The 24,658-nt window shown below is 52.9% G+C and overlaps 1 protein-coding gene across 2 annotated transcripts in view; it reads right to left on the reverse strand.

The window, feature by feature from the left end:
• CELSR2 (cadherin EGF LAG seven-pass G-type receptor 2) overlaps window positions 1-24,658 on the reverse strand; it is a 46,839-nt gene that overhangs the window by 3,952 nt on the left and 18,229 nt on the right. For both annotated transcript variants that reach the window (XM_051993160.1, XM_051993158.1), the window contains exons 3-28: window positions 15,364-15,586; window positions 13,436-13,551; window positions 13,199-13,287; window positions 11,294-11,451; window positions 10,579-10,742; window positions 10,315-10,440; window positions 9,790-9,956; window positions 9,299-9,595; window positions 9,042-9,216; window positions 8,788-8,929; window positions 8,074-8,194; window positions 7,609-7,792; window positions 7,240-7,341; window positions 6,301-6,395; window positions 4,811-5,020; window positions 4,219-4,402; window positions 3,850-3,993; window positions 3,504-3,684; window positions 3,099-3,266; window positions 2,692-2,818; window positions 2,347-2,547; window positions 1,539-1,713; window positions 951-1,063; window positions 589-668; window positions 357-483; window positions 75-197 (exon numbers count right to left, since the gene is read on the reverse strand). In XM_051993160.1, coding sequence (XP_051849120.1) covers window positions 75-197; window positions 357-483; window positions 589-668; window positions 951-1,063; window positions 1,539-1,713; window positions 2,347-2,547; window positions 2,692-2,818; window positions 3,099-3,266; window positions 3,504-3,684; window positions 3,850-3,993; window positions 4,219-4,402; window positions 4,811-5,020; window positions 6,301-6,395; window positions 7,240-7,341; window positions 7,609-7,792; window positions 8,074-8,194; window positions 8,788-8,929; window positions 9,042-9,216; window positions 9,299-9,595; window positions 9,790-9,956; window positions 10,315-10,440; window positions 10,579-10,742; window positions 11,294-11,451; window positions 13,199-13,287; window positions 13,436-13,551; window positions 15,364-15,586 — 3,992 coding nt within the window. The remainder of the gene's footprint in view (window positions 1-74; window positions 198-356; window positions 484-588; window positions 669-950; window positions 1,064-1,538; window positions 1,714-2,346; window positions 2,548-2,691; window positions 2,819-3,098; window positions 3,267-3,503; window positions 3,685-3,849; window positions 3,994-4,218; window positions 4,403-4,810; window positions 5,021-6,300; window positions 6,396-7,239; window positions 7,342-7,608; window positions 7,793-8,073; window positions 8,195-8,787; window positions 8,930-9,041; window positions 9,217-9,298; window positions 9,596-9,789; window positions 9,957-10,314; window positions 10,441-10,578; window positions 10,743-11,293; window positions 11,452-13,198; window positions 13,288-13,435; window positions 13,552-15,363; window positions 15,587-24,658) is intronic.

Raw genomic sequence — 24,658 nt, forward strand, 5'->3', positions numbered from 1 at the left:
CCGCAGCCCTCATCTCCAAGCTTCTGCCCCCCACCTCTGCCCGGGTCCCCTCCCTCCCCGCCTGGCCCTCTCACCGAGGTTAGAGTAGATTTGGTAGTGAGGGCAGGGTCAGGGTTGGGCTTGTGACTACAGGCGAATTTTAGGGCTTTTCGGACCTCCTTGCTGAGCACTACATATGAGAGGAAGATGAAGGGGCCCTGGAAGGAGAGAGGGGGGTGGTCCAGGAGTCAGGCAGACCCAGATACCCCTTCAGAACCACCAAGCCTCCCGGCCCCTTCCACAGCCCCCTCTTGGCCAGCATCCCGGTGCCTTCGGTCCCTTCGGGATCCCGTGCCCACCCCAGCCAGGGCTGGTACCTGGACACAGTTGCAGGCAGCAAAGAGATGGTGAAAGAGGAGAGCGTCACTGTTGACAGAAAGCAGGGCCAGCAGCCACGTGGCACTGAGCAGGAGCAGCACAGCGAAGGCCGAGCGCAAGCCTGAACTGAGGAGAGATGGGGCACTGCCCCGTGAGCCCAGGGAGGGCCCGGACCCCGTGGCACCCTCTCACATGCTGCTCTCCCTTCCCCCTGCCGCTGCCCACACTCACACGGTGCCCTTCTTCTCAAACCCCTGGCGCTGGGCAGCGCACGAGGCACGGGCTGCCAGGAGGTACAGGAAGACGCTCATCTGGGTGTGGGAGAGAAGGCATCTCAGCAGCCAGGAGAGGGGAGAGGAAGCCCCCCTGCCCTGGTCTCAGCCTGGCATCCGCCTCCAGTGAGGAGCCAGAGTCTCCTGGAAGCAGAGCTCACACGTTCCCTTGGTCGCACCACGGCCCCCATCAGAAGGCGCACTGCTGGGGGGCACAGAGCACTCTCCCGCCTCCCAGGCTTAAGGAACACTGAGGGGACCGGGGGAGGCCCCGAAGCCTCCCCTCACCAGGGAGAAGCTGCCCACCCTCCCAGCTCTCACCGAGACAGCAAAGGCCACCGGGCCGGCAAAGCTCCAGATGAGAGTGTCGTATATGGAGAGCCAGCAGAAGTCAGGGTTCCCATAGCCCTCAGGGTCCAGGCCCACCGCCAAGCCTATGGAAAAAGAGAGAGAAGGGTCACGGACTGGGGCCTGAAAAAACATCAAGGACGATAACAATAACGGCTGTTATCACAGCTAAAGCTTACACGGTGCTCCCTGTGTGCTAGGCCTGGGCTACGTGCTTTTATCTCACTTGATCTTCTCAATGACCCTGGCGAGTGGGTGTTATCATTATCATTCCCATTTTACAGTACAGAAAACTGAGGCAGACTGGTGTGAAGTCACTTGCCCAGGGTCACACCACAAGAAATTATCTGAGGCCGGATTTGAACTCCTGCCTCCAGGCCCAATCCCACGTGCCACCAGCTGCCGGTCCCCGGGTCCTTTCCCAAGGTGGTCCCTTTTGTGCCAGAACTCTGGCTACCAGGGGCTGCTACCCCCTCCCCCCCCCCCCGCCCCCGGTGACCTGGGTGAACCCTGCGCCCCCCCCCCCGGGCAGTGATGGGGCTGCTACGAGCGAGGAGGCACCTGTGATGAAGGCGGGCACTCCCCAGCCCAGCATGTAGTAGAAGCGCATGGGGCCGCTGTTGACGTCTCGAACCTCGGTGAGGGCGCGGTACAAGTGCAGCGCCTCCAGCAGGGCCCAGGAGAAAGCGCACAGGTACAGAAAGTGCAGCAGGATGGCGATGACGGTGCAGGCAAACTGTGGGGGCGGGACACACAGGGCCGCTCAGCCCCCCGCCAGGGCTCCGCCAGGCCGGCCGGAGCCTGAAGCGGACTGGGGGGGGGGGGTGCGCCTTTATGTCGGGATAAGTTTCCCTTTACACCCCCGATCCTGAGAAGGCTCTATCACCTACTTACAGCACAAGGGAGGAGCCCCCGAGGGCCCGAATGAGGAGGGTGCAGGGTGTGGGCTTCAGAGGAAGCACAGGGCTGGGGGAGGGGGAGAAAGCGCAGGCCTGCCAGGGCACGTGTGTGCATGCGAGGGCATCTGTGTATATACATGTGTGTGCACGTGTCCGAGCACCTGTGTGTTCTTGTGTGCACGTCGGCATGTGCATGCCATCGGTGTGCACGTCTGTGGGCAAACGTGGGTCTAAGTGCACGCACGCATGCGTCTCTGTCCGTGTCTGTGCGCACGTGTGCCTGCGTGTGTCACGCATGCGTGTCTGTGCATACACGTATCTGTGTGGGTTACAGAGGACGTTACGGGGACAATGCAGAGTCACGGGAAGGGAGGGAGAATCTAGGGGGAGCACGAGCGGCACAGGGCACAGGAGAGCAGCGCAGCCCTGGCCAGGGGAGGAGGAGGCGGAGAAGGGCGGACGACGCTCACCGGCAGGTCAGCCTGATTGATGCCCAGCAGGAAGACCAGCTGGGCCAGGCCGAGGGCAGCCACCAGGTTCCTGCGGATGCCGTGCTGGTTAGAGCGCAGGGCCCGCAGGGAGGCGAGGAAGAGGAAGGTGAGCAGCAGGGCAGCCAAGGTCACCCCCAGGGCTGCATAAGTCACTGTCTTCAGGGGCAGGATCTCCCCATTCTGCAGGGCCAGGGAAGACTGGTCAAGGCTTCAGGAGGCCACTGGCACTGCCTCCTCTCCGCCCTGGGTCTGTCGGTGCTTCTGTCCCATGCTACCCCTAATGCCGGGCGGCCCCTCGTCCCCAGACCCACAGCCTCCTCCCACCTCCCGGCGAGACACATCCATGAGCACCGCGAAGCTGGTCATGTGGTTACACTGGCAACTGACGTGGCTCTCGTTCCTGAAGACCACCTCGCAGCCCCGGGCTGACCAGCCCCCTGTCCCGCTCACCCTGGAGGAAGGGAAGCAGGCAGTCAGCGGGACTGGGGCCACCAGGGCACTGAGCGGGGCTGGGGGCTGGTGTCCAGCCTCTGGAGCCTCCTTGCTCACACACTCAGTTTCCTGCAGCCCCACGGTGGAGTTTGTTTTCTGACTGGGCACAGGGTGGGAGGATGGAGGGGAACGGGAGCAGGGGTCTTGCTGGGGGGGGCGCCCCCAGTAGCCCAAGAGACCACAGAAGGGTGGGGCAGGAGGCCGAGCAGGGGAGGTCCCGGCCCCGGGCCCCAGCTCACAGGATCGAGTGATTCCAGAAGACACAGATGGGTTTGGAACGCTCCTCGGTCTCCAGGAGCCGGAACTGCACCGTGACGGGCTTGTCCAGGGCCCGCGGCAGCTGATCCTCGTCGTCATGGACACTGATGCTCACCACTGGCGTGTTGATGACGGGCCGTTTGGGAACCCTAGTGGGGAGGAAGGAGACGGCCCCGGGTCGTGTGTGCGCCCTTGGGCTCTCTATCACCCGGGGCCACGTGTCCCTCGCGCACTCTCTGCTGGAGGCTCAGAGGGCACGCGGCACACACTCAGCTGTGAAGCTTCCTGACCCGACTATGAGGGCCTCCGCCCGCCCGGCCCCTCCCCCGCAGCTCCTCTGCACCAGCAGGGATGGACGCCGGGCAGCGGGCGCGCGCTGAGCTCACCGCAGGCTGCGCTTGTCAGGGTCGTAGTTGTGCGGCAGCAGCCCGGCCAGGGTGCGGTAGATGATGACGCTGGCCACCGCCTGGCCCTGGCTCAGCTCCGGGTGTCTCCTCTGCCGCCGACCCAGCTCCTCCTGCTCCCGGGCCTCGCCTGGCGCCACGGGCACACCTGGGGGCTGATGGTCTGAGGCGCATAACAGGAGACTTTGAGCCCCAAGGCCCTCCTTCCTCTAAGACCCCCCCCCAGCATGGTCCCCTCTGTAGCCCACACAGGGCCTTTCCCTTGAACTCAGATCCTTGCCTTCCCACTCTCCCTCCTCCTCTGAGGAGCTCAGTCCCACCCACTAACCTTGACTTTCTGTTGCCTTAAACACAGACTCAGGGAGGATGACCGTTGTCTCGAGGTCGGGGGGCCGCTCCCCCCGAAGTGCCTCATAGTGAGGCAGCTTGGCCCCAGCAAAGTTGCCCTTGTCCAGGCGCACCACTGAGATGACTGTGGGAGGGAAGGACGTGACAGGTCAGAGCCTTCCAGCCTTAGGGGGTGACCACGGGCCCAGAGACTCTCCCACCACAACATGGGTGGTGTCCTGTCTGGTGCCCCTCCACCTGCCCTGCCCTCACCCTCCCGGGCCCATGCCAACCATCTGCAGTTCCTGATTGCTAAAGGGGCCAGCCTCAGTCTCCCCACTCCCCGGTGCCCGCAGGAGCCTGCCCTGACCGATGTTGGGTGTGATGATGGTGAATGGGCTCAGGTAGGTGTGGCGCATGTTCTGGGCAAGAGCACTGGCATAGGCTTCATAATGGTGCAGCAGCCAGGCGGTGCCACCCTCCGTCTGCTGAATCAGTTCCCAGTGACGCTTGTTGCCAACATCTAGGAGGGCGCTGCCAACCCTCAGCAGATTCTGTGTGAGAGGAACAGGAGGTAGCGTCAGGCCCCGGAGGCCCAGCCCTCCTCACCCACCTCCGCCATGGCAGCAGGCAAAGGAAGGCCCCTCTCAGACACCTGCCCTCCTCTGCCCCTGAGCCTGAGCCTGGCCTAGCTGCCTCCTGTCTATGAGACACCTTCTCTCCTTCCCCAAACCCATCTCCTCCAGGAAGTCCAACCCAGCTGTCTGCCATGAGCCCCGATCCCCTTTCTCCTTCGCTTCTGCTTGCTCTGACCACACCATGAGCTTCTGGAAGGAAAGCTCTGGGTCCCGCTCCCAGGTCTGCCTGGGGAGAGCCTCCCCTAATTTCAGCACTGCCGGGTCTGTCTGAGGCTGCTCCCTGCGCCCCTGCCCCGGGTGGGAGGGCCCTGCCCACGCCCCCACCTCCGTGAAGTGCACATCCTGGGTGGCGGCCAGCCCGAAGCCCCGCTGGACGCTCTCGTGGGCCAGCAGCTTCGTGGCCAGCTGGTAGGCCACTTTGACGTCACTGCCGAAGTAGCCGGCGGTGTGCTGGGTGGCGTTTCGGAGCAGCACCGCCAGCCTCTGGGAGCGTCCAGCATCCAAGCCCGACTCGTTCCTCTGCAGCCGCTCGGCCTGGGGACAGATGGGGAGGAATGAGAAACCAGAAGCAGGAGAACATGGGGAACCCGATGGCCAACACCGACAGTGAGAGAGCAGTGAACCCAAAGCTCATGGGGAGGTCAGGCAGGTGCTACTGGGACTATTTTTCAGGTGAGGAAATGAAGTCAGGGATTAAAGGCCTTGTCTGGGACCACAGGACACCTGAGGAGAGAAGCGTGATCTCCCTGCCTCTCCCTGTGAAGTACAACAGCTGCAGGGCAAGGGGCGGCAATCAGGAGTTAATTAGTGGTGCATTGCAGCCAGATCACCTCCTGCCCATCGGACTGGCGAAGCGGAGGAAAAAGGAATGACTAACGCTGGAGGAGCCGTGGGAAAGCAGGTCCTTGGTGCACTCTGTGGACCGGCCTGGCCATTCTGGAAGCAGATGTGGGAAGCACGGCCCTGTGACCCAGAGATTCTACTATGGAACTGGACCCAAAGAGGTCCAAGAGGAAAAAGAACCCCAGACACCACACTGGTGGCAGCTGCGTGTGGCGGCAAAGCAGGACGAGCTGAAGGGGTGCACATCCCCCAGGGCAGCGGCAGTGACAGCCTTGAGGGGGCTCTCAGAAAGGAGGAGAGGCAAGGCCTCTGAGAGACCCGGGAAGCCTCGAAGGAACTGGTGCAAGGTACTGGGCCCAACAGGTACTGGGAGAGCCTTAGGAACTCTGAACAAGTATTTGCGGAGCACCTACTGCATGCATCGTGCTTGGCATCTTTTACAAAAACTCTCTTCTCTGATGCTCACAACCCCAGGAGCAAGGTGCTGCTATTATTTCTACTTTACAGATGAGGAATCCAAGACAACCGAGGTGGACTGACTGGTCCATGACCACACGGATAATCAGTGCAGTCCGATTTGTACCAGGCCTTCCTGATCCCGGGCCCAGTGCTCTGGCCGGCCTGACATCCAGCTGGTCCCTCACCCAAGAGTGCAGGACATGTGCTCTGCTTTATTTTGTATATCTGCAATGGGTTTTGTTTTTCTTTCTTTGGGGGGGGAGGGGGGAAGGGGTAGGGAGTAAATCTGGAGCTGAAAAAACAAAGCCTGCGCCGCTGATTTCCCACAAATCCAATTTCCCATTCAGTATTTGACTGCAGCCAAGAAACAAGAGCTGCTGAGAAAGAGCGTCTCCAGGACGGGCTCGCCTCTAGGTTCTCAGAGAGACCTCCGAGGTCATCCCATCAAGAACAAGTCCATTGGATTCCCTCCGAGACCTTGCCCTCTCCAAGCAGACAGCAGTGCTACTTACAAAGCCCTTCAGCTCCGAGAAGGTGACTGAGGTGCAGTTGAAGAGGTCGGGGGGCAGCCATCCTCGATGCTCATCGCAGTGCCGCACTGCGGTCCCTGTGGGGAGAGGCAGGGGAATGAGGAAGGAGACCACTGGGTGCTCCTGTTCTTGGGTATTCCCAGCTCCCATGGGATCGCGTGGGGATCCATGCTTCCGTCCCTCTTCCCATATCAGAATAACCGCCCTTTAAACATCTGCCACAGAGGCTCTGTAGGGAGCGTGCTGAGGATGGCCTTGGATTCAGATTCTACCCTGGACACTTAGAGGCTAGAGGAGGCTGCTGGGCCAGTTTGGCAACTTCAAGGGTTTCTCCCCAGGCTGCCCAGGGAGCCCCCATCCTGGAAGTTCCGCCCCCAAGGAGGCACAGATGTGACTTCTCCCCGGGCGGGTGGGCACCCTCACGGCCACCTCCTGTCACCGAGAGCTGCCTACAGCACTTAGCTGTCAATGGGCTGGCAGGAGAGGCAGGGCTGGATTGGCGCCTTCTCTGAGGCTGCTTCTTCATCCAATCATCCTGCAAGGCCTCCCCCTCCCCCCAGCTCTCTCCAACAGCCCTTCCTCAGCTCGAACCCAGGACCAGCCTGTGCTGTCCGTGCCCTCAGTTTCCTTCATTAGTTACCACAGCAGGGAGGGAGAAGCAAGGCCGGCCCAATGCCAACTGGGCCCCAGCAGCTTGTTGGACCCAGAACCAGTGACCCCAGGGTGTCTGCAGAGCAGTCACAGATGCCAGGCCCAGAACATCTGTGGTGGCTCCCCTGAACCACAGAAAGCCTCCCCAAGGGGCAAGGGGAATGGGAGGGGGTAACCTCTGAACTCAGGTCAGAGAAGTAAGGTCAGAAGGGCTTCTCCCTCCTCAGGATGGCCAAGTGCAGATGGCATTCTAGCGTCAGGGAAACCTACCAAAGGAGCCCTTGGGGCACGGTGCTGCGGCAGGCAGCCCAAATCGGGTCCGAGGCCACCAGATGCCAGCTTCGATTGCCCTTGGGCAGCTGTCGTAATTCACTGCAGAGGGAAAGACAGGGTTACAGGGGTGGGGACAGGGCTACCAGAAGCTGCTCCCCCTCCTCTCCTCCAGCACGTGTGTCAGAGACAAACCAAAATTCCTTGAAGGAAAAACTGTGTTTCCTGGGAAGAGGAGATAGCAGGCAATGGCCTGAGGTCCTCCCAGAAGTCTGGGACCACGTTCAGCCCAGCAGGCAGAGCTCGTGGCCCACTAACTCTCCTGGGAAGATGGGCCCCCACTTGATCTGCCATAAGCTGTGTACCCACCTTCACAGCCATTGGCTGTCACTTCAGCAAAAGGGTTGTCGCAGCGGTCACACTGGCGCCCGATGACCCCTGGTTTGCAAGGGCACTGACCATCCTCCGGATCACAGACCCGGGACAGAGAACCCGTGGGGTAACAATCACACAGGAGGCACGCAGGGCTGCCCAGTGGGCGGTAATGGTTCTCCTAATGGCAGGCAGCAGAAGAAAGGGGCCGATGAGCGAAGAGCCAGACACAACCACCTCTTCCCGCTGTCCCCCTCCCCCAGGGCCTCTCAGATGTGGAGGGGAGCATAAGGAAGGGCAGTCCCTCTTGTTTCCTCCCCTCCCCCCCGCCCCCTCACATCCCTCTCATCCCAGGTTTCCTCCGTGGGCCCCCAGGCAGCAGCTAAGGACTTGGATGGGCAGGGAGTGGTCCCTGGGCAGGGGGAGGGGGTTGGCCCCCACAGCCCAGCCAGTGCTAGTGACCTTGCAGCGGCATTCCCCACTGGTCTTGTTACAGTCGGGGTCGAAGCCTTGGCTGACATCACAGTTGCAGGGACCGCACATGGGATGTCCCCACCAGCCTCGAGGGCATGGCTGGTCGATCCTGCCGAGGAAGGCCACGAACAGGTATAAATCCACCCCGCTTACAGCGGCACGGTGTGGTGGAGGACGGGACTGGCTCAGCAGCCAGCCGGCCTGGACCCCTCCCTTGTGTGGCCTGAGTAAAGCCCCTTTCCCACTCGAGCCTCCTCCCCTCAGAAACCCCCCCATCTCACAGGTGACCAGACCAAGACTGAAAGGGTTAAGTGGCGTGTCTGTGGTCACACGGCCCTCGGGCCGGGGCAGCATCTTCCCGACACCACGCTGCGTGTTCCCCCACTGTGCCCTGGGACGGTCATCCTTGTCTTTGCATCCCCAGCACCGGAGGGCCTGGCACCTTCTGAAGGAACTAAGCCCGGCCTCCCTGGTACCAACGCCTTCCTGTGCCTAGTCTGCCCCAGGGCCGTGTCAGAGGCCCTCCTCCCCTGAGGTGCCTCTGCCCACTGGGCCACACGGACCCTGCCTTCCACGCAGACTTCTGTGCCCTCTGGCCCGTGCCACGCTCAGCAAGAAAGCCCCTCTAGACCATTCCAGCCTCCATGAAGACTCTCGACAGCCTGGGTGCAAACCCCACCCCTGGCAACCCCGGCCACACACCTGGTCTCACAGTAGGGCCCGAAGTAGTTGTGGGGACACTCGCAGGTGTAGCCATGCGGGGCACTGGGCTTGCGGGTACACACGGACTGGTGCTCACAGGGGTTCAGGGTGCAGACGTTGGCACAGCTATCGCCGTAGTAACCTGAGGCCGCAGACTGAGCCATCAGGCCTTCTCCCCCTGTGTCCCTCCCTCTCTCCCCAGCGCCCAGTCCCCCAAGGTGCGTGGCCCCCCGGCCCCCCGCCCTGCCCAGTACCAGGGTCGCAGCTGCAGGAGTAGCTGTCCCAGTCATCGCTGCAGTAGCTGTTGGTGGGGCAGGGGTTGGAGTCACAGGGATCAGGGAGGCTGCAGCCCTGCTCCACGTTGGCCCGCTCTGCCCTGCTGGGGTCAAGGCTGCTGGCCCCATCGGCCGCCTCACCCACTCGCACGCCCTGGGGGGAGAGGAAGCGGCCGTCACCTCCCTGCGGGTGAGGGAGCAGAAGTGGGCGGGCAGGAGGGGCGCTTCTTGCTCACCTGCAGGCAGCCCCGGAAGCCTTGGGCCACGCTCCCACCAGGTCCTGCCGCCCCGCCCACAGTCACGTTTGTGAGGTGCAGCCCGTGCAGCCGGGGACCCAGGTTGCCTTCCGCCTGCTGCTGCCCGTAGTCGAAGGACAGGATGGCGTGCCCGGGCTCTCGGGCACCTCCGCTGACTCCAAGCACCAGCTGCACGTGGTGCCAGTCCCCGTCATTGGCCCTGCCCGGCTCCAGCCGCAGAAAGGAGGTCTGGACGCCGGTGCCCTCCACACTCAGCATCACGTGACCCTCTCTCATCTGGGCAGCGGAGAAGATAAAACGGCTTTTATGCCCGCCCAGGGGCCTGGTGTTAAAGTACAAATGCCCAGCAGATGGCGCTGCTGCCCATCCAAAGCCCGATCCCTTCCCTGATCACTGTCCGGGCCTTTACCCCGAGATCCATGCCCTCTCCTCTATCCCTGCCCATTGCCAATCCCAGCCTTAGTGCCCACCTCCAGGGTGATGGTGCTGTGCCCTCTGGTGATCCCCTGCAGCAGGATGCCATCTGCCTGGCGGGTACGGAACATGAGGCTGAGGTGCCAGGACTGGGTGATGGGAAGTGCCAAGCCATGCCAGGCCATTAGGCTCCTACCCAGGAAGCGCTGAGGATTCGCCATCTCTGGAGAAGTCAAGGAAATGAGACAAAAGGTGGAGAATTTGGGGAAGAAATGGTTAAAGCAATCCCTTGGGGAGGGTTCTAGGGCGCAGCTGTCCTGGGGGGCAGACCTCTGCCCTGCCCACTCTCCCCCAGGCCCAGCCCCACAATACTCTTCCCACCACACCCTGGGAGCCAAGCTCAGACCCGCAGTCTGACTGGGCTCATTGTCTCCTCTGCTGCCCACCCCAGGGCAGCTTCGCCCAGGCAGGCTTTTCCACCCACAGACAGACGTGCTTCTTCTCCAAGACATCCTGCCTCCTGAGCCTGGAGAAGGAGCAGAAGGTCAGAGTGAGCAAAACCTGAGTTGTGCTCAACTTACCCTGGGCACAGCTCTTGCCTCCATAGCCTAGGGGGCACTCGCAGCTGAACGTGTCCCACTGGTTGACGCAGGTGCCCCCATTCTGGCAGGTGTTGCTGTCACATACGTTCTTCTTGGCTGGGCACCCTGGCAGAGGGAGAGGGTCTCAGACAGGCCTGGTGCCCGGGCAGCCCCTGGCAGTGCAGATCTCAGCCGGCCTTCACCTTCATTGTGCTTAGGGAGAACTGCCCTTCCCCAAGGCCTGCCACTTCTGTCCCCTCATACCAGGCACAGTGCCATTGTTGGCGATGAAGTCCGCCATGTCCACACGCCGGCTGTCTACCTGCAGGTTTCGCATGCAGCCCACAAAGTGGCGAGTACGGATGGGAAAGCTCTCAGGTAGGTCAGGGACCCCTCCCAGTAGCAGGGGACCTGTCAGATCCAGGGACCTGATGCAGACATCACAGAAGGGCGGAAATGAGGGAAGGGAGCGCTGACAGAGCCCGGGCTGGTGAGCGGGGAAGGAGCTGAGGATGGCACCCACAGGGGTCAGGGGATCTGCCCCACAGACCCTCTGAGTCCTCCCTCCGCAGTCCCTGCCCTACAGGCCCTCTGGTCCTCCCTCCGCAGTCCCTGCCCCGCAGGCCCTCTGAGTCCTCCCTCCACAGTCCCTGCCCTACAGGCCCTCTGGGTCCTCCCTCCGCAGTCCCTGCCCCGCAGGCCCTCTGAGTCCTCCCTCCGCAGTCCCTGCCCTACAGGCCCTCTGAGTCCTCCCTCTGCAGTCCCTGCCCTGCAGGCCCTTTGAGTCCTCCCTCCGCAGTCCCTGCCCCGCAGGCCCGCTGAGTCCTCCGCTATCCCACAATTCTTTTGTTCTTGGACTTGTTTCTTTTCTTTTACCCTGCCTTTCTCCCCATACCCCTCACTTGGGACCAGGCATGACTGGCAGGAAAGAGCACGCCTGGCACTTTGGCCCCCAGCCCCAGCTTCCCATCCCTCTCACTTCTTGCTGCCAGCCTGGGTGCCCTGGGCAGCACAGGAATAGTTCCCCAGGACAGCTCCAAAGCGCAGCGCCACGCCAGGGTCACAGTCATCCACCGTCACCACGGCCACTTTCAGCTCAGAAGGGCCCTGTGGGAGTCCGGAGCGCCCCAGCAGTGGCTGTGGAGGAGAAAGGGGGAGGGTCCGGCTCAGGGTGGAGCACAGCCTGGCACAGCCAGGAAACCCAATCCCTCGCTTCAGGCACAACCTGGTCAAACACAATTGCCTCTGAGAGGAAGGAGGGCCCACTTAGAGTTAGCATTTGTCTAAGTTTGCAAAGCACTTCACATATTTTATCTTTTTTGGTGCTACAACAAAGCCCTGTCAGAGGGTTCACTTTTACAATGAAAAGAATGAGCTCATGTCTCACTGAAGCAGGATTTGAACTCAGGACTTTCTGGCTCCTGGAGCTCTTTCGAGCCTGTATGCAGAATTCCTGCCTCATTTCCCAGCAGGATCCAGGAGGCAGGACCTACTGCTTGTGCCTCATTAGCTGAGCACCCCCATGTCCATTGTACACAACTTGGGGAAGCTGAATCCACCAGCTGAGGCTTCCCCTCATAGTCAGCAAACTAGTGAAGCTGCCAGCAGAGTTAGGGACTGGCTGGGACATTCTAGAAAACAGCCTGTAATCAGGCTAATAAAGTGACCAAATGTCCAGACTTTCACCCAAACATCCCATTCTGAGTATTTCCCCCAAAGCCAACAATGACAAAACGTATATTCTCAGGTCCACCATAGCATCCAGAGCGTCACATTGTGTGGAAACATATTGTACGGCTGTCCACTGGGGAAGCACTAGACAAAAAACGACACACAAAGGTAAGAGCACCAGGCCCCAAGACTAGGCAGAACACAGAGAAGCCGGGGGAGGCCTCGGATGTGACAGAGTCGTCCACGGCTCCCAAGAAAGAAGACGCACAATGACCACAAACAAACTCAGCCACCACCGCCGCCTGCTGTGGTCTCACAGAACAGCGGAGGCTCTGGGAAAGTGGGGGGCTGTGGGTACGGCACACCCCGTCTACAGGCCACCAGGCCCAGCTGATGGAGGGCCCTGTTTTGCTAAACTAGTTTTTCCTTTTCCTATTTATTTATATTATAAAAGATGACTTTTTAAAAAGTGAGTGAGGGGAGCATGTATTCAGAAATTAAAGAGATGTAAAAGAGAACAGTAAAAATAAGATCCTGAAGAAGTCTATTCAGACTTCTGAGTTCACTTGTCCTTGAGTTCACGTGACATATTTCTGTGTGTATTGTAGAACCTTTGGGGCAGTCTGGGGAACCCAGATCTAGTTCAACCCTCAACTGTCATCAACCTTGTACCTTGTCCTACAAGTGGTCATTCAGCCTCCTCTTAGGAATACCTCTAGGGATGGGGATCCCATTGCTTCCCAAGGAAGCATATTTTCCTTTGGGATTTTGTTCATTCAGAGGTATAAAGAAATATTGATAAGGCCATCCCCTCTACCAAAGCAGATCAGCAACTGTGCTGCAATAGATAATTGGAAGAAAGTTGTTGGGAGTAACTGATAAGCTGATGGGGTTTCCCAGGGTCATATGGTTGGTATGGGAAGCCCCCTTTGCTGCCATGGCAGCCAGCACTCCCATCATGGCCATGCTGCTGACTGGCGGCCAAAAGCCCTAACTCTCGAACCAGGAGTGGATGTCTACTTCTCTGAAGTCATTCCCCACCAGCCACCGTTTTGCCCCCGGAGTCAAGCCCAACAAATCAGGTCCGCTTCCCCATGATGATCCTTCTCTGAAGGCCATCACGACCCCTTAGGGCTTCTCTGACCCCGGCTCTACAGGAGCCTGGTCTCCTGGGACAGTTTCCTCCTCCTGACAGGCTCCAGAAAAGCCTCACCTTATTGTAGTACTGCAGCTGGACAGTGTGCCACTGGCCATCGCTGACTCCTCCTGGGATGAATGGGGATACGGTGGTCGTTGACTCCCCTGGGAAAAGGAAGACCAAGTAACCCAGTGCCCCAAGGAGAAGCTGGGTAGGAAAGGAAGCACTTTGGGATGACATGTTACCCTCTGGAAAGTAAGCAAGGCCTGGGGGCAGACCAACAGAGGGCCAGGGAAAACAGAGGGTGCCCACCTGCAGAGAAAGTGAGCTGGACCTGCTCCTGAATCACTTCGAGGGCTACAAAGTCATGCTTTTCATTGAAGCGCCCATTGTACAGAAGAAGTCCGTCCCTCTCCTTTGTGGCGAATCTGTTTGGAGGAGAGGTAAGAAAATTGCAGCACATTGTAGAGAGAGAATGTCCCTGTGAGCTGGGCTGACAGCTGGCAGACCTGCCCCCAAACACGGCATATCCGGGTCTCCAGGGCTAAGGACTGGGGGAGCAGAGTTTCAGGAAAAGGCACATTCAAAGATGCAGGAGGCAGCCCTCTTTCCCAAAGAAGAGCCTCCACTACTCTGGGGACTCATCGCAAAAATACCCAGAAGAAGCAGATTCGTGATGAACTTTCACTAGGTGAAAACAAAGGAGACCTGGGTTCTAGGCTCGGCTGTCAACAACTTGTCTAACAATCATGGTACGTCCTAAGGCTCCAAGTCGGTCATGAGTAAAACAGAGATTCCACCAACCTCCCTGCCTCCCTGAGATAGTTGTTGGGAGAATTATATGTGATCATTGGTGGGGAATAAATGGAGAAGGTATCAGTCACTGGGGAAACATCAGGGAAAATTACTGGCGGACCAACAGTCTTGTTGTAAACAGCTCAACATTCAGGGGCCAAATTAAGGAAATCTCTTAAAAACTGCTTTTTGTGAATGTGTGCTTTTATATGTAATCAGAGATACATAATAAGTGAATAAAAAGCAGCTCAGTACAGGAGTGCTGACCTTGAAGCTGTAGAAATTTGACTAAAGGCCCCACTTCTACCTTGCCCTGGCCATGGGAGGGAGGCCAGTCAGGGGAGCAAGGCCGGCCACATGAGGGAGGCCAGCCCTGACTGTTCCGAGCTCTGGGCAATTCTGAGTTAACAACTGGAGACGAGGAGCTGTGGAGGGCAGAACGGCCTCACCAGGATTTCTCAGACCAGTGAGACTAGCGGCCCACCTCTCCATTCTTACAGATATGCAGGCTTTTAATGAGCCCCAAATCCTCTCTTCATGGCACATATTCACCTTGTACAAGGTCAAGTTTCAGGTGTTACAGAAAAGCGTCAGTGATCACAGTCCCAGCTCACACCTAAATAGCCCTAGGAAGCTTCCATAGCGCTCTACACAGTATCTCAGTTCCTTACAAGGATCTCGAGAAAGAGATGCTGTTATCTTCATTCTACAGAGGAGGAAATTGAGTCTGAGAGAGGCTAAGTAAGTGATTTGCTCAAGATCCTTCATCTAGTTCATGTCACAGGCAGTTTGTCAACCCTGGTCTTCTGGGCTCCATGTCCAGCCCCCCATCCACTGAGTCACCCTGCCTTTCAGAAACAAGTTGTACAATATTGTTTGAGGATGTATTCTGATGGAAGTGGATCTCTTCGATAAGAGAGCTAATTCAGTTTCAATTGATCAAGGATGGACAGAAGCAGCTACACCCAAAGAAAGAACACTGGGAAATGCACTGCTTGCATTTTTATTTTTCTTCCCGGGTTATTTGTACTTCTGAATCCAATTCTCCCTGTGCAACAAGAAAACTGTTCGGTTCTGCACACATATATTGTATCTAGGATATACTGTAACCTATTTAACATGTAAAAGACTGCTTGCCATCTGGGGGAGGGGGTTGAGGGAGGGAGGGGAAAATTCGGAACAGAAGTGAATGCAAGGGATAATGCTGTAAAAAATTACCCTGGCATGGGTTCTGTCAATAAAAAGTTATTAAAAAATAAAAATAAATAAAGTACCAAAAAAAAAAAAAAAAAGAAAAAAGAAACAAGTTGTAAACTTGTGGATGAGGATGGGAAGTTAATGAAACACTGCCCGGGGTCCCCAAGTTCCCAAGTCCTCCAGCCCCCCAGATTGTTTTTCCTTGGGACTCCCCTCCCAGTCTGGGCCCTCTCCCCATCATCACTCACGTGAGGGCCAGGGTGAAATGGAAGCGCTGTCGAAGGCCTCGAAGGGTGAGGAAGGACCGGGCCGGGAAGCTGCGTGTGGTCACTTGGCAGTAAGGTTTCTCATAGTCACCTGACGGGCAGTCACATTTGAAGCCACCAACCAACAAGTTGACACAGGTGCCCCCATTCTTGCAGACTCCGGGAGCACATCGGCCAGAGCGGGCACTCACCTCACAGTGCTCACCTAGGACGTTGGGAGAGAGAGAGAGAGAGATGAACAGCAAGGTCAGCACCCAAGGCCATCCCCATCCAAGATCTCAGATACCCTGAGGCCCTTCCAACATCCTCCTTCCCAAATCCTAGGTCCCAAATCCTACTAGCTCTCCCAAAACTCTCTCTTTCCCTCACCCCTTGTCTCCCCTCAGATCCCCTACAGACGCACCCTGCATCCCTGACACAATCCTTACCCTTATAGACATGCACACTGCCCCTTCTTCCATAACCTCCTATATCCCCCACCTCCATTACTGTCATCTTCCTAATTCTCCAGCCCTCTGTGTCCTCCACCTTTACACCCCAGCATCCCCTCCTTGACCTGTGGTGGTCTGTTCTGCCATGTCCAATTCCTTTAATACTCCCTCACCTCTCAAGTCCAACTCTGACCATTCAATGTCTGGAATATCTCCTGGAGCCATCATCTCCCTTGTGTCTGCCACAATCCCAACTCAGTCTTTTATTACTATAATAACTTGCTAATAGGTATCCAATTCGATGTAACCCACCATCTGTTAAGCACTTAGGATATGATGAAAGAAAATAGACTCTGGCTTCAAAGAGCTTAGGATCCAGGCCAGCAGAATGGCCACAGACAAATAACACTGACACACGTTTCCATTGCCTCGACTGTCATGGACTTCCAACTGGTGGTCTTCCTCCCTTCTTTTCCCACTACAATGCATCCTCCTCTTGCCTACCCCAGTAATTTTCCTCAAGTGACCATGTCACCATCCTACTGACTAAACTCCAGTGAGTCCCTATTGCCCATTTCTGGTGCCTTGCTTAAATCCCTTCACATTCTGGCCCCTTCTAAATTATACTTTACTTCCCTCCATACAATTTGGACTCCAGAAAGACTGGCCTGTTTGAAGCCTCTCATACATGCCTCCATGCCTGGAAGACTCCCTCTTTGCCTCTGCTGTCTGGCCTCCCTCAAGGCTCCCCTCAAATCCCATCTTCTGCAGAAGTCTTTGGTGGCCCCCCAATTCTAATGCATGCCCTCTGAGATTACCCATTTATGCTGTGTAGGTCTTATATTGGGATATTTGCATGGGGTCTCTCCCTTTCAAACGGTCAGTCCTCAGGGGCAGCTAGGTGGTGCAGTGGATAGAGCACCAGCCCTGAAGTCAGGAGGACCTTAGTTCAAATCTGGCCTCAGACAATTAATACTTCCTGCTGTGTGACCCTGAGCAAGTCACTTAACCCCAAGTGCCTCAGCCAAAAAACAGTCAATCCTCAAGGGCAGATATTGCCTTTTATGTTCCTTATATCCCTAGGCCTGGCACAAGGCCTGACCCAGCAGGGAGGGAACACCAACTAGAAGCACCTGGGAAGATGCTTTCTAACAAAATGGGTGACACCTGACATGGGCCCTGAAGGGAGCTAAGAATTCCTGATAAAGCAGCAGAGAAAGGAGGGATGCACCCGGGACAATTTCTCAGGTGGCGTTCCTCTGTGCCCGGCATGAAGGCTCCAGATAGCAGGTAGCTGGATGTCAAAGTGATTAAACACCTGATCCAAAGAGTAGTAACTAATGTCCCAGGTGAGTAGGAGACATCCCTCTAATGGAGATGCTCAGGGTTCTCACCCGCAATCCCGTTCCACTGAATAGATTTACTGAAAAAAGTAGAGACGGCCTCATGGCTAAGTCTGCAGCAAACTCCAAGCTATGCACAATGGCTAGGAAGGTAGATGGCAGAGGCAAAAGGAAAAAAGATCCTGATAGCTTAGAATATTTGGTCAGATTTAATAAGGATGAAGCCTGAATCCTAAATTTCATAGGTACAAGGAACTCTCCAGTGAGGAAACTCTCTGCCAATGCAGATTGATACCTTCCCTTGCAACTTTCAGTCTGTGGAAGCTGCCTAGAGAAGATTTCCAGAACCCTAGAGTGAAAGTGAACCAGACTAGCATACTTGAGATATAGGTAACAAAATAAATCAAAACAGAAGAAGGAAATGGGTAGTTTTCTAAGTCAATGTGTCTCAGTTTGACACCACTAGTCTAGAGTGCTGGGCAGGGAAGCAAGGTGTCCTTGGATCCTACAGTCACATGGGAGAGAGGTAGGACTCTTCACCCACTACACCAAAGGTGTCAAACCTGCCATAAATAGCCAGCAAAACTCACCGATATCCAAATCAGATTAAAATGTACTTGGAAAAATTGTAATAAAATAAATACAAGTACAGCATCACACAGATAATGTGATGCTTTTATTTCAATCTGACCCCACTGAATTGTGCCCAACAACTACTAGATTTAACAGGATGAGATTTAATAGGAAGCAATTAAGTCCAAAAAAATCAACGTCTAGAAAAAAAAAAAGAGCTATAACTAGTCAGGGTTTTGCCAAGCATGCTTGTGATTTCTGTGGACTTACAAAGCTAGAGGAAATGAGTCAAGCCAACAGACTGGGATAATCCTTCCCTCCTCAATCCCCAATCTTCACCAAGGAAGTTCCAAATCTTCTCTTTTTTCCAAGCCTCCTCTTCCTCCTTCCATAGACATTACAGCCTTTCTCTTCTCCTTTTACTCAATTTTAATAGAAATAACCATTTCTTTACATAGTCCCTTAATCTCATCTTCTATACAGATTGTCCCCCAAGTCATCTCTTCCCCCCTTCCCCTCTTGCTCCCCTCTTTATAATCTTCAATCTCTCCCTACCCATTAGTTTCTTTCCTGTCACCAACAAATACATCATCTCCTCCATCCAGGAAAACTCTCACCAGAGTCAGCCCTATCTCTCATCCTCTGCCAAAAACAAAAATAGTTCACAACCCTGTGTCACCCTAACAAATATTTCTTCATTACTTCCATGATTTTTTCAACCCTACACACACATACACACACAGAGAGAGAGAGAGAGAGAGAGAGAATAAATAGTTCTTGACTTGTAAAGGTAAATCTATGCCATCTTTATTATTAATATTGTCCATCAGAAACCATTATCCTTCTCTGTAACACAGGCAATCAGATTTATGTTATTTCACATGCAAAATGAGGGAATTGTACTAGATGACTTCTGAGACCCTTTTCTAGCCCCAAATCCCCAATTCTATGGTCCAACCTCTCCATAATTCCTCTTTCTTCCAACAAATGTTGTCCCATCCTCTCCTGGACTCCCTAACTCTCTATATTGCTTCCGTACTTTCCCATCATCCCTAGTTATCTCAAAACTATTCCAATTCTCCTGCTTCACAAAGACAGATCTCTCTCTTCTCCCCACTCCAATGCTCTCTCTGAACCTCCTATCTAACAAATGTATTTTATTTTGGAATTGGAAGTCCCTCCCTACAGGTGACAGCTGTGTTAAGCTCCAGAAGTCTAGGCCCACTGTCCCCTTGGCTGGGTAGCTCTTTGGGAAGATGCAGAAGAGACTAGCTTAGTGTCTTCAGTTCCCAGTGCCTCAATGTCAGTCACTGATGGACAATAAGATCAGGTTCTCTCCATGGAGGTGAGACACATAGCTTCCCACTCAGATTAAGTAGGAATAGCCAGAGGTGGGGGAAGGACCTGGGGCTCAACTATAATCTGATTCTCTTCCCCAGACACAGAGAATCAAGACACTTACAATGGTTCTTTGGGGATATGGAATCAAGAGAGAAGCCCCAGTGAGGTTGGAGGCCTAAGAGGCTAGAGATGGATGGAGGACTATAGTTATCCTGACATTTAAAAAGCCATTAGCAGAATCACAGGCCTATTTCCTCTCTCATACCCTTGACTTCTTATGCAACCTGTTATATCCTCCTTGTCTCATCCTGCCCCCCAAACCAAAAACCCAAGAGGTCCAGATTCTAGAATCCTCAGATCCTGTGCTTAATGAACTGGTCATTATGGAAACTCACCCACCCAAGCCCCTTCCTTCTCCTCTTCTGGATAAAGACTGCCCTGATCCTCTCCTCACATACCCCTTTCCTTCCTCCTATTTTCTTCCTTACTAGGAAAGGAACCTGGCAGGCAGGATGGGATGGAAAAGGCTGGCTAGGGAGACAAAAGGATTCTATGTCTATATAAGCTCCAGAACCTTCCATTCCTCCTTGTCAGGGCTGCCCACAGCATGACTCTTCTCCATCCTCACCCGAGGGGCGATCCTTCCTGCCAGACATGACCTAAACAGGGTAAGTGGGTATGTGGGAAGGGGGAGCAGCAGGAACAAAAGGTCAGGGAAGAGCTGGATGGCAGGAAAGGAAAGAGAAAGAGATGGTTTTCTACTAAATGGATTCTCTGAAACCAGCTTTCCTCACTGCAATCCATTCTTTACTCATGGATTGCATTTACTCGTGATATTCCATTTTATTTCCCTCCTGAAGAAGTTTCACGAGCCCCCAAGATGAAACACAAAGTCCTTTACTTGAGACTGAAAATCCTTCCCACTATGGTCCCATCTCTTCTTCCCATTACATCTGTACATCCAAGACAAACCAAGATTTGTTCCCAGGACACCCCGCTCCATTCCATCTATTCCTTATGAATTTATCTTCTAGAGATTTCACATTTATTCATTTGTATGCATATTGTTTCCTTCAATTAGAATGTAAACTTCTAAAAGACACAGGCTGGGTTTTTTTGGAGGATTGTCTTTGCAGCCCAACAAAGCCTGGAAATAAATGCTGGGCCAATTGAACTGCTCTGAGAGTAAAGGGAAAGGTTATTGGAAAGAGGCTAGGAAAATGGAGGAAGAAAATAAAATGCTGGTAGTTGTGGGGAAGAATTTCAGAGTGGCTTATTAGAAGGAATGCTTGTGGGGATTTAAAAAGAGAAGAGGTTGATCACTATGAGCCATTGGATACGACAAATATAATTTTCTTGTATGATAGGATTTAGAGATTACTGGGGTGCCACAGTCTGTCAGCCAACAAGCATTTGTTAAGTGCCTGCTATGTGCCAGATACTGTGCTACGCATGGGGGAGACAAAGAAAGGCACAAGAGGGTCCCTGCTCAGCAGGAGCTCAGTCTTATGGGAAACAGTATGCTAATCACTATGCACAAACAAGTTACGGGATAAATCAGAAATGACAAAGGAAGGCACTAGAATTAAAGGGAATTGGGAAAGGCTTCCAGCAGAATGTGCAATCTTAGCTGGAGCTGAAAGAAGCTGGGAAAGCCAGGAGGCAGAGATGAGGAAGGAGAGCATTCCAGGGATGGCAGATGTCACCAGTGAAAATGCCTGGAGTTCAGAGATGGAGAGTCTCGTTCCAGAAACAGCCGGGGGCTGGCCTGAGACTAGGAGCAGGTGTTGGGATGAAAACTCTAAGAAGATGGAAGGTGAGAGAGGACCAGTTAGGAAGCACTCTAAATGCCAAAGAGATTGTATATAATCTCGACAGGGAAGGGATGGGGTCAGATCTCGATAGCAGCTGGGGGAGGGGAAGCTGCAGGGGAGGAGACTTATGGCAGGGAGCCCCAGCAGCAGCTGTTACAAGGGTCTAGGGATGAGATGACACCCGGCTGGTGGCTGTGTCAGGGGAGAGAAGGAGATGTCTATGAGAAGTTTTGTGACAGTTAAATCAATACAGGCTTTGTGTAATCTAGATTTCAGCAAGGGAACTAATAAAAATCCTTCCCAGTGCTCCTGTAGACAAGATAAAGCAATGGAGACTAGAGAACCAGATAACAAGATGAATTAAAAACTGCCCAAAGTTCCCCGACCTGGAGAATGCCTGTTGATTACTAATGGACTGATGTCAACCCACAGTAAGGTTTCTGGTAGAACGCCACAGGATTCAATCCTTGGCCCAGGTCCAGTTGATGACATGATTCACATTTATATTATGACACAAAGCTAGGAGGAATTGATAATGCATTAGATTACAAAATCTGGATTTAAAAATATCTGATGAGCCAAGAACAGTGGATTAATGCTAATGTGATTAAATTAATAGTGATAAAGGTAAAGTCTTGTACTTTTCTTAAACAATCAGTTGCATCAGAGGACAGTAAAGATGTGGCTGGGTTGCAATGCATGCCAAAAAAGACTCCAGGATCTAGAGGAGACTACAAATTCAGAAGGGGTCAGCAACAATTTGTAGTCTCCTCTAGATTCTGGAACTTTTTTGGCATATAATCAATTAAGGAAAAGCTTCCTAGCAATTAGAGAAACCTAAAAGTAGAATGAGCTGCCTTTATAGACAGTGAGTTCCTCATGAATGAAAGTGTTCCAGAAGAGGGTAAAAGACCTTTAAAAAGATGTAGGATGACTGTCTGAAACAGAGAATGGAGATGCTTGGGTTAAGAATTAAATTAACTGAGGTCTCTACAACTCTCAGGTCTAGGGAAGGAAGACGAGCAGCAAATATGAACCTAGGGAGATTATTTGGATTAAAGGGAGATTGAAAAGAAGCAGTGTTAGGATAAGGGGTAGTTCAAAGAATAAAAACTGAGTGTTAATCACCAATATCACTCTCCAGCAAGCCTAAAATATTAACTCCTCTATGAAGCCTTTAAATGTTTGCAGGCTTGTTTGTAGCAGAGAACAACTAGGGTTGTCCTACATAGTTCCTGAAAGGAGGACTTGACCAAGCACATGTTACAAGAAGTATTAGCTTCTAGGCAGCTACCGTGTTTCCCTGATAATAAGACACTGTCTTATTAGTTTTTTTGGACAGAAAAACACCAGAGGGCTTATTTTCAGGGGAGCATTTGTTTTAATGAACATTGACAGCAATTTTAATAAACAGGTAAATGTGAACAAAAAAAGTACCTTTATTCAATAATGATCATGTCATAATAATAATAATAATGATCGGTGCATACAGAGGGTACCGTAATGTAGCATGTAGCACAGGGGATCACCTTCACTACAGTAGCAATCTCAATAGGGCTTATTTTGGGGGGAGGGCTTATTTTAGAGAAATCTTACACAGTAAGGGGAGGGCTTATTATCAGGGAAACACGGTAGGAGATACAGTGAATAAGGAAGGCACTGGATTTGGAAAAGAGCTGGTATCACCCTGGCCATCTCAATTTAATCTCTATTAGGCTCAATCTCTCTACTTTTAAAATTGGGATAATGATCAAATATAAAGTAATGCTATGTAAAATATTACATAATGGTTAGCTATTATTATTCATACAGATGCCAAAAATAATTTTCCTAACATACAAGACTGACTATGGTACTTCCCTACCTAAAAACCCTCCCTAGTAGCTCCCCAATGCTCTGGATAAAATAACTCATCAGTCTAACATCTGAATTCTTCTTCAGTCTGACCCCAGATAATTTTTCAAGCCTAGTATTCTACTGCCCTCTGATGTACTCCAACCAAACCGTCCTTGATCATGACCCCCGCCATGTCCAGAATGCACTCCCTTTTTGCTTTAATTGCCAAAATCTTTTTCTCCAAAGCTCATCAGGTGCTGCCTCCTCCAGAGAGCCTCCTCTGATTTTGTCCCTACTCCCCATCTGAAAGTCCCCTCTTCCTTCCCAAATCTCCCTCCAGGCATTTTGCCTGACTCTCCCTTTGCCCCTGCTATATCCTGTCCTGTACTCTCCTACAGTAATTCCCAGGAATTGTGCCATTTAAAAAAAATCAACAAGCATTTATTAAGCTCAGACTAAATCAGTGTATCTTTGACACACAGCAGTGTTTTGCTCACAGCAGGTATTGGTTGAACTGAATCACTGGATTAAGTATGTAGAAGAAATCCCTAATAATTAAGAGTTGTCCAACATAAAGAACTACATCATCAAGTGGTAAATTCTACACCATTGGACATAAAAGGCAATGGTATAGACAGAGGACTAGACTTGAGGGCAGAAAGACTTTTTGGATCCAGGCTCACTTAAGAGCTGTGTGGTCACTTTCCTACTTGAGGACCCAGAAGGAACTGGACTTAATGACTTCTAAGGTCCCTCCCAGCTTATATTTATCATCCACGTTTTAAAAGAGCATGACTTGGAGGGGATGACCTTAGAAATTTGTTTCAACTCTGAGATTCTGAAAAGCTTTCTCTGATCCCCAATGAAATTAGAAAAATTTATTCTGTTTATATTTATGAGCACTATCAGTACCTTATGTACCTTTGCTGTGATAATTTATACTTATAATGATCATCTTTTGAATTATTACATATATATGTATATATATAAATTTTCTTTAGAGGGCTATACACACCTTGAAGACAGGCATTGTGTTTCACTATTTTTATCTCATAAAGCCTAGTGTGGTAAACCTTACACACAACAGACACTCACTAAAGGTGCTTCTGAATGAACGAATGAACCAGAGATCATAAGTAAATCAGAATAATTTCTGATTCTGCGCTTTGGCATCTATTGGTCCTGGGCAGGAATTCAGGAAGGTGGCAGGTGGTACAAGAGCCCACCAAAAAACTGCTCCAGTGTCAGACTCCCTTAGGTCTTGAAAGGAGTCCAATTCAAACTGAAATGATAAGCCCTTGCCCAACATTGCCAGCAAATGGGCATCCAGACCTTTTCTGAAGAATTCCAGGAGAGTATAAGCCCCTCTTTTTTTGTCTTTCTCCTCCCCATTTCTGGTATGGTGCCTGCCAAGCAGAGGGCACTTGATAAAGGTTTGCATGGCTCCCCAGCCTCCCAAATGTAGCTCATTCCACACCGGAGCAGTTTCAGCTGGTAGACAGGTTTTCTGAATATCAAAACTCTGTCAGTCTTTTTGCTATTTCCCCTCATTCCTCTTGATTCTATGCTGGAGGATTAAGCAATTAAATCTAAATTCCCCTTTCACAGGACAGGTCTTTATACTATCTGAGGATAGACACTGTGTTTTCTCTGAGCTCCTCCTTTCTAAGCTAAATATCTTCAAATCTTTCAACTTATCCTCATGGAACAGGATTCCAGGGCCCATCCACCTCAGGACATGCTACCTTATCAATATTCTTCTTACAATGAAGGCCAAGCAAAAATCTTTAGATGGGACCCAATCCAGAATCGAGTCTGGAGAGACCCTGGAAACTGCCTTTCTTAATGTAGCCTGCAGTCTTTTTTACTTTTTTGGCAGTCAAACCGTATCATTGACATAAGAGCTTTAAAGGCTCCTAAAATGCTCAGATTTCTTTCA

The sequence above is a fragment of the Antechinus flavipes genome, chromosome 4 (assembly GCF_016432865.1).
Source record: "Antechinus flavipes isolate AdamAnt ecotype Samford, QLD, Australia chromosome 4, AdamAnt_v2, whole genome shotgun sequence".
Taxonomy (NCBI): domain Eukaryota; kingdom Metazoa; phylum Chordata; class Mammalia; order Dasyuromorphia; family Dasyuridae; genus Antechinus; species Antechinus flavipes.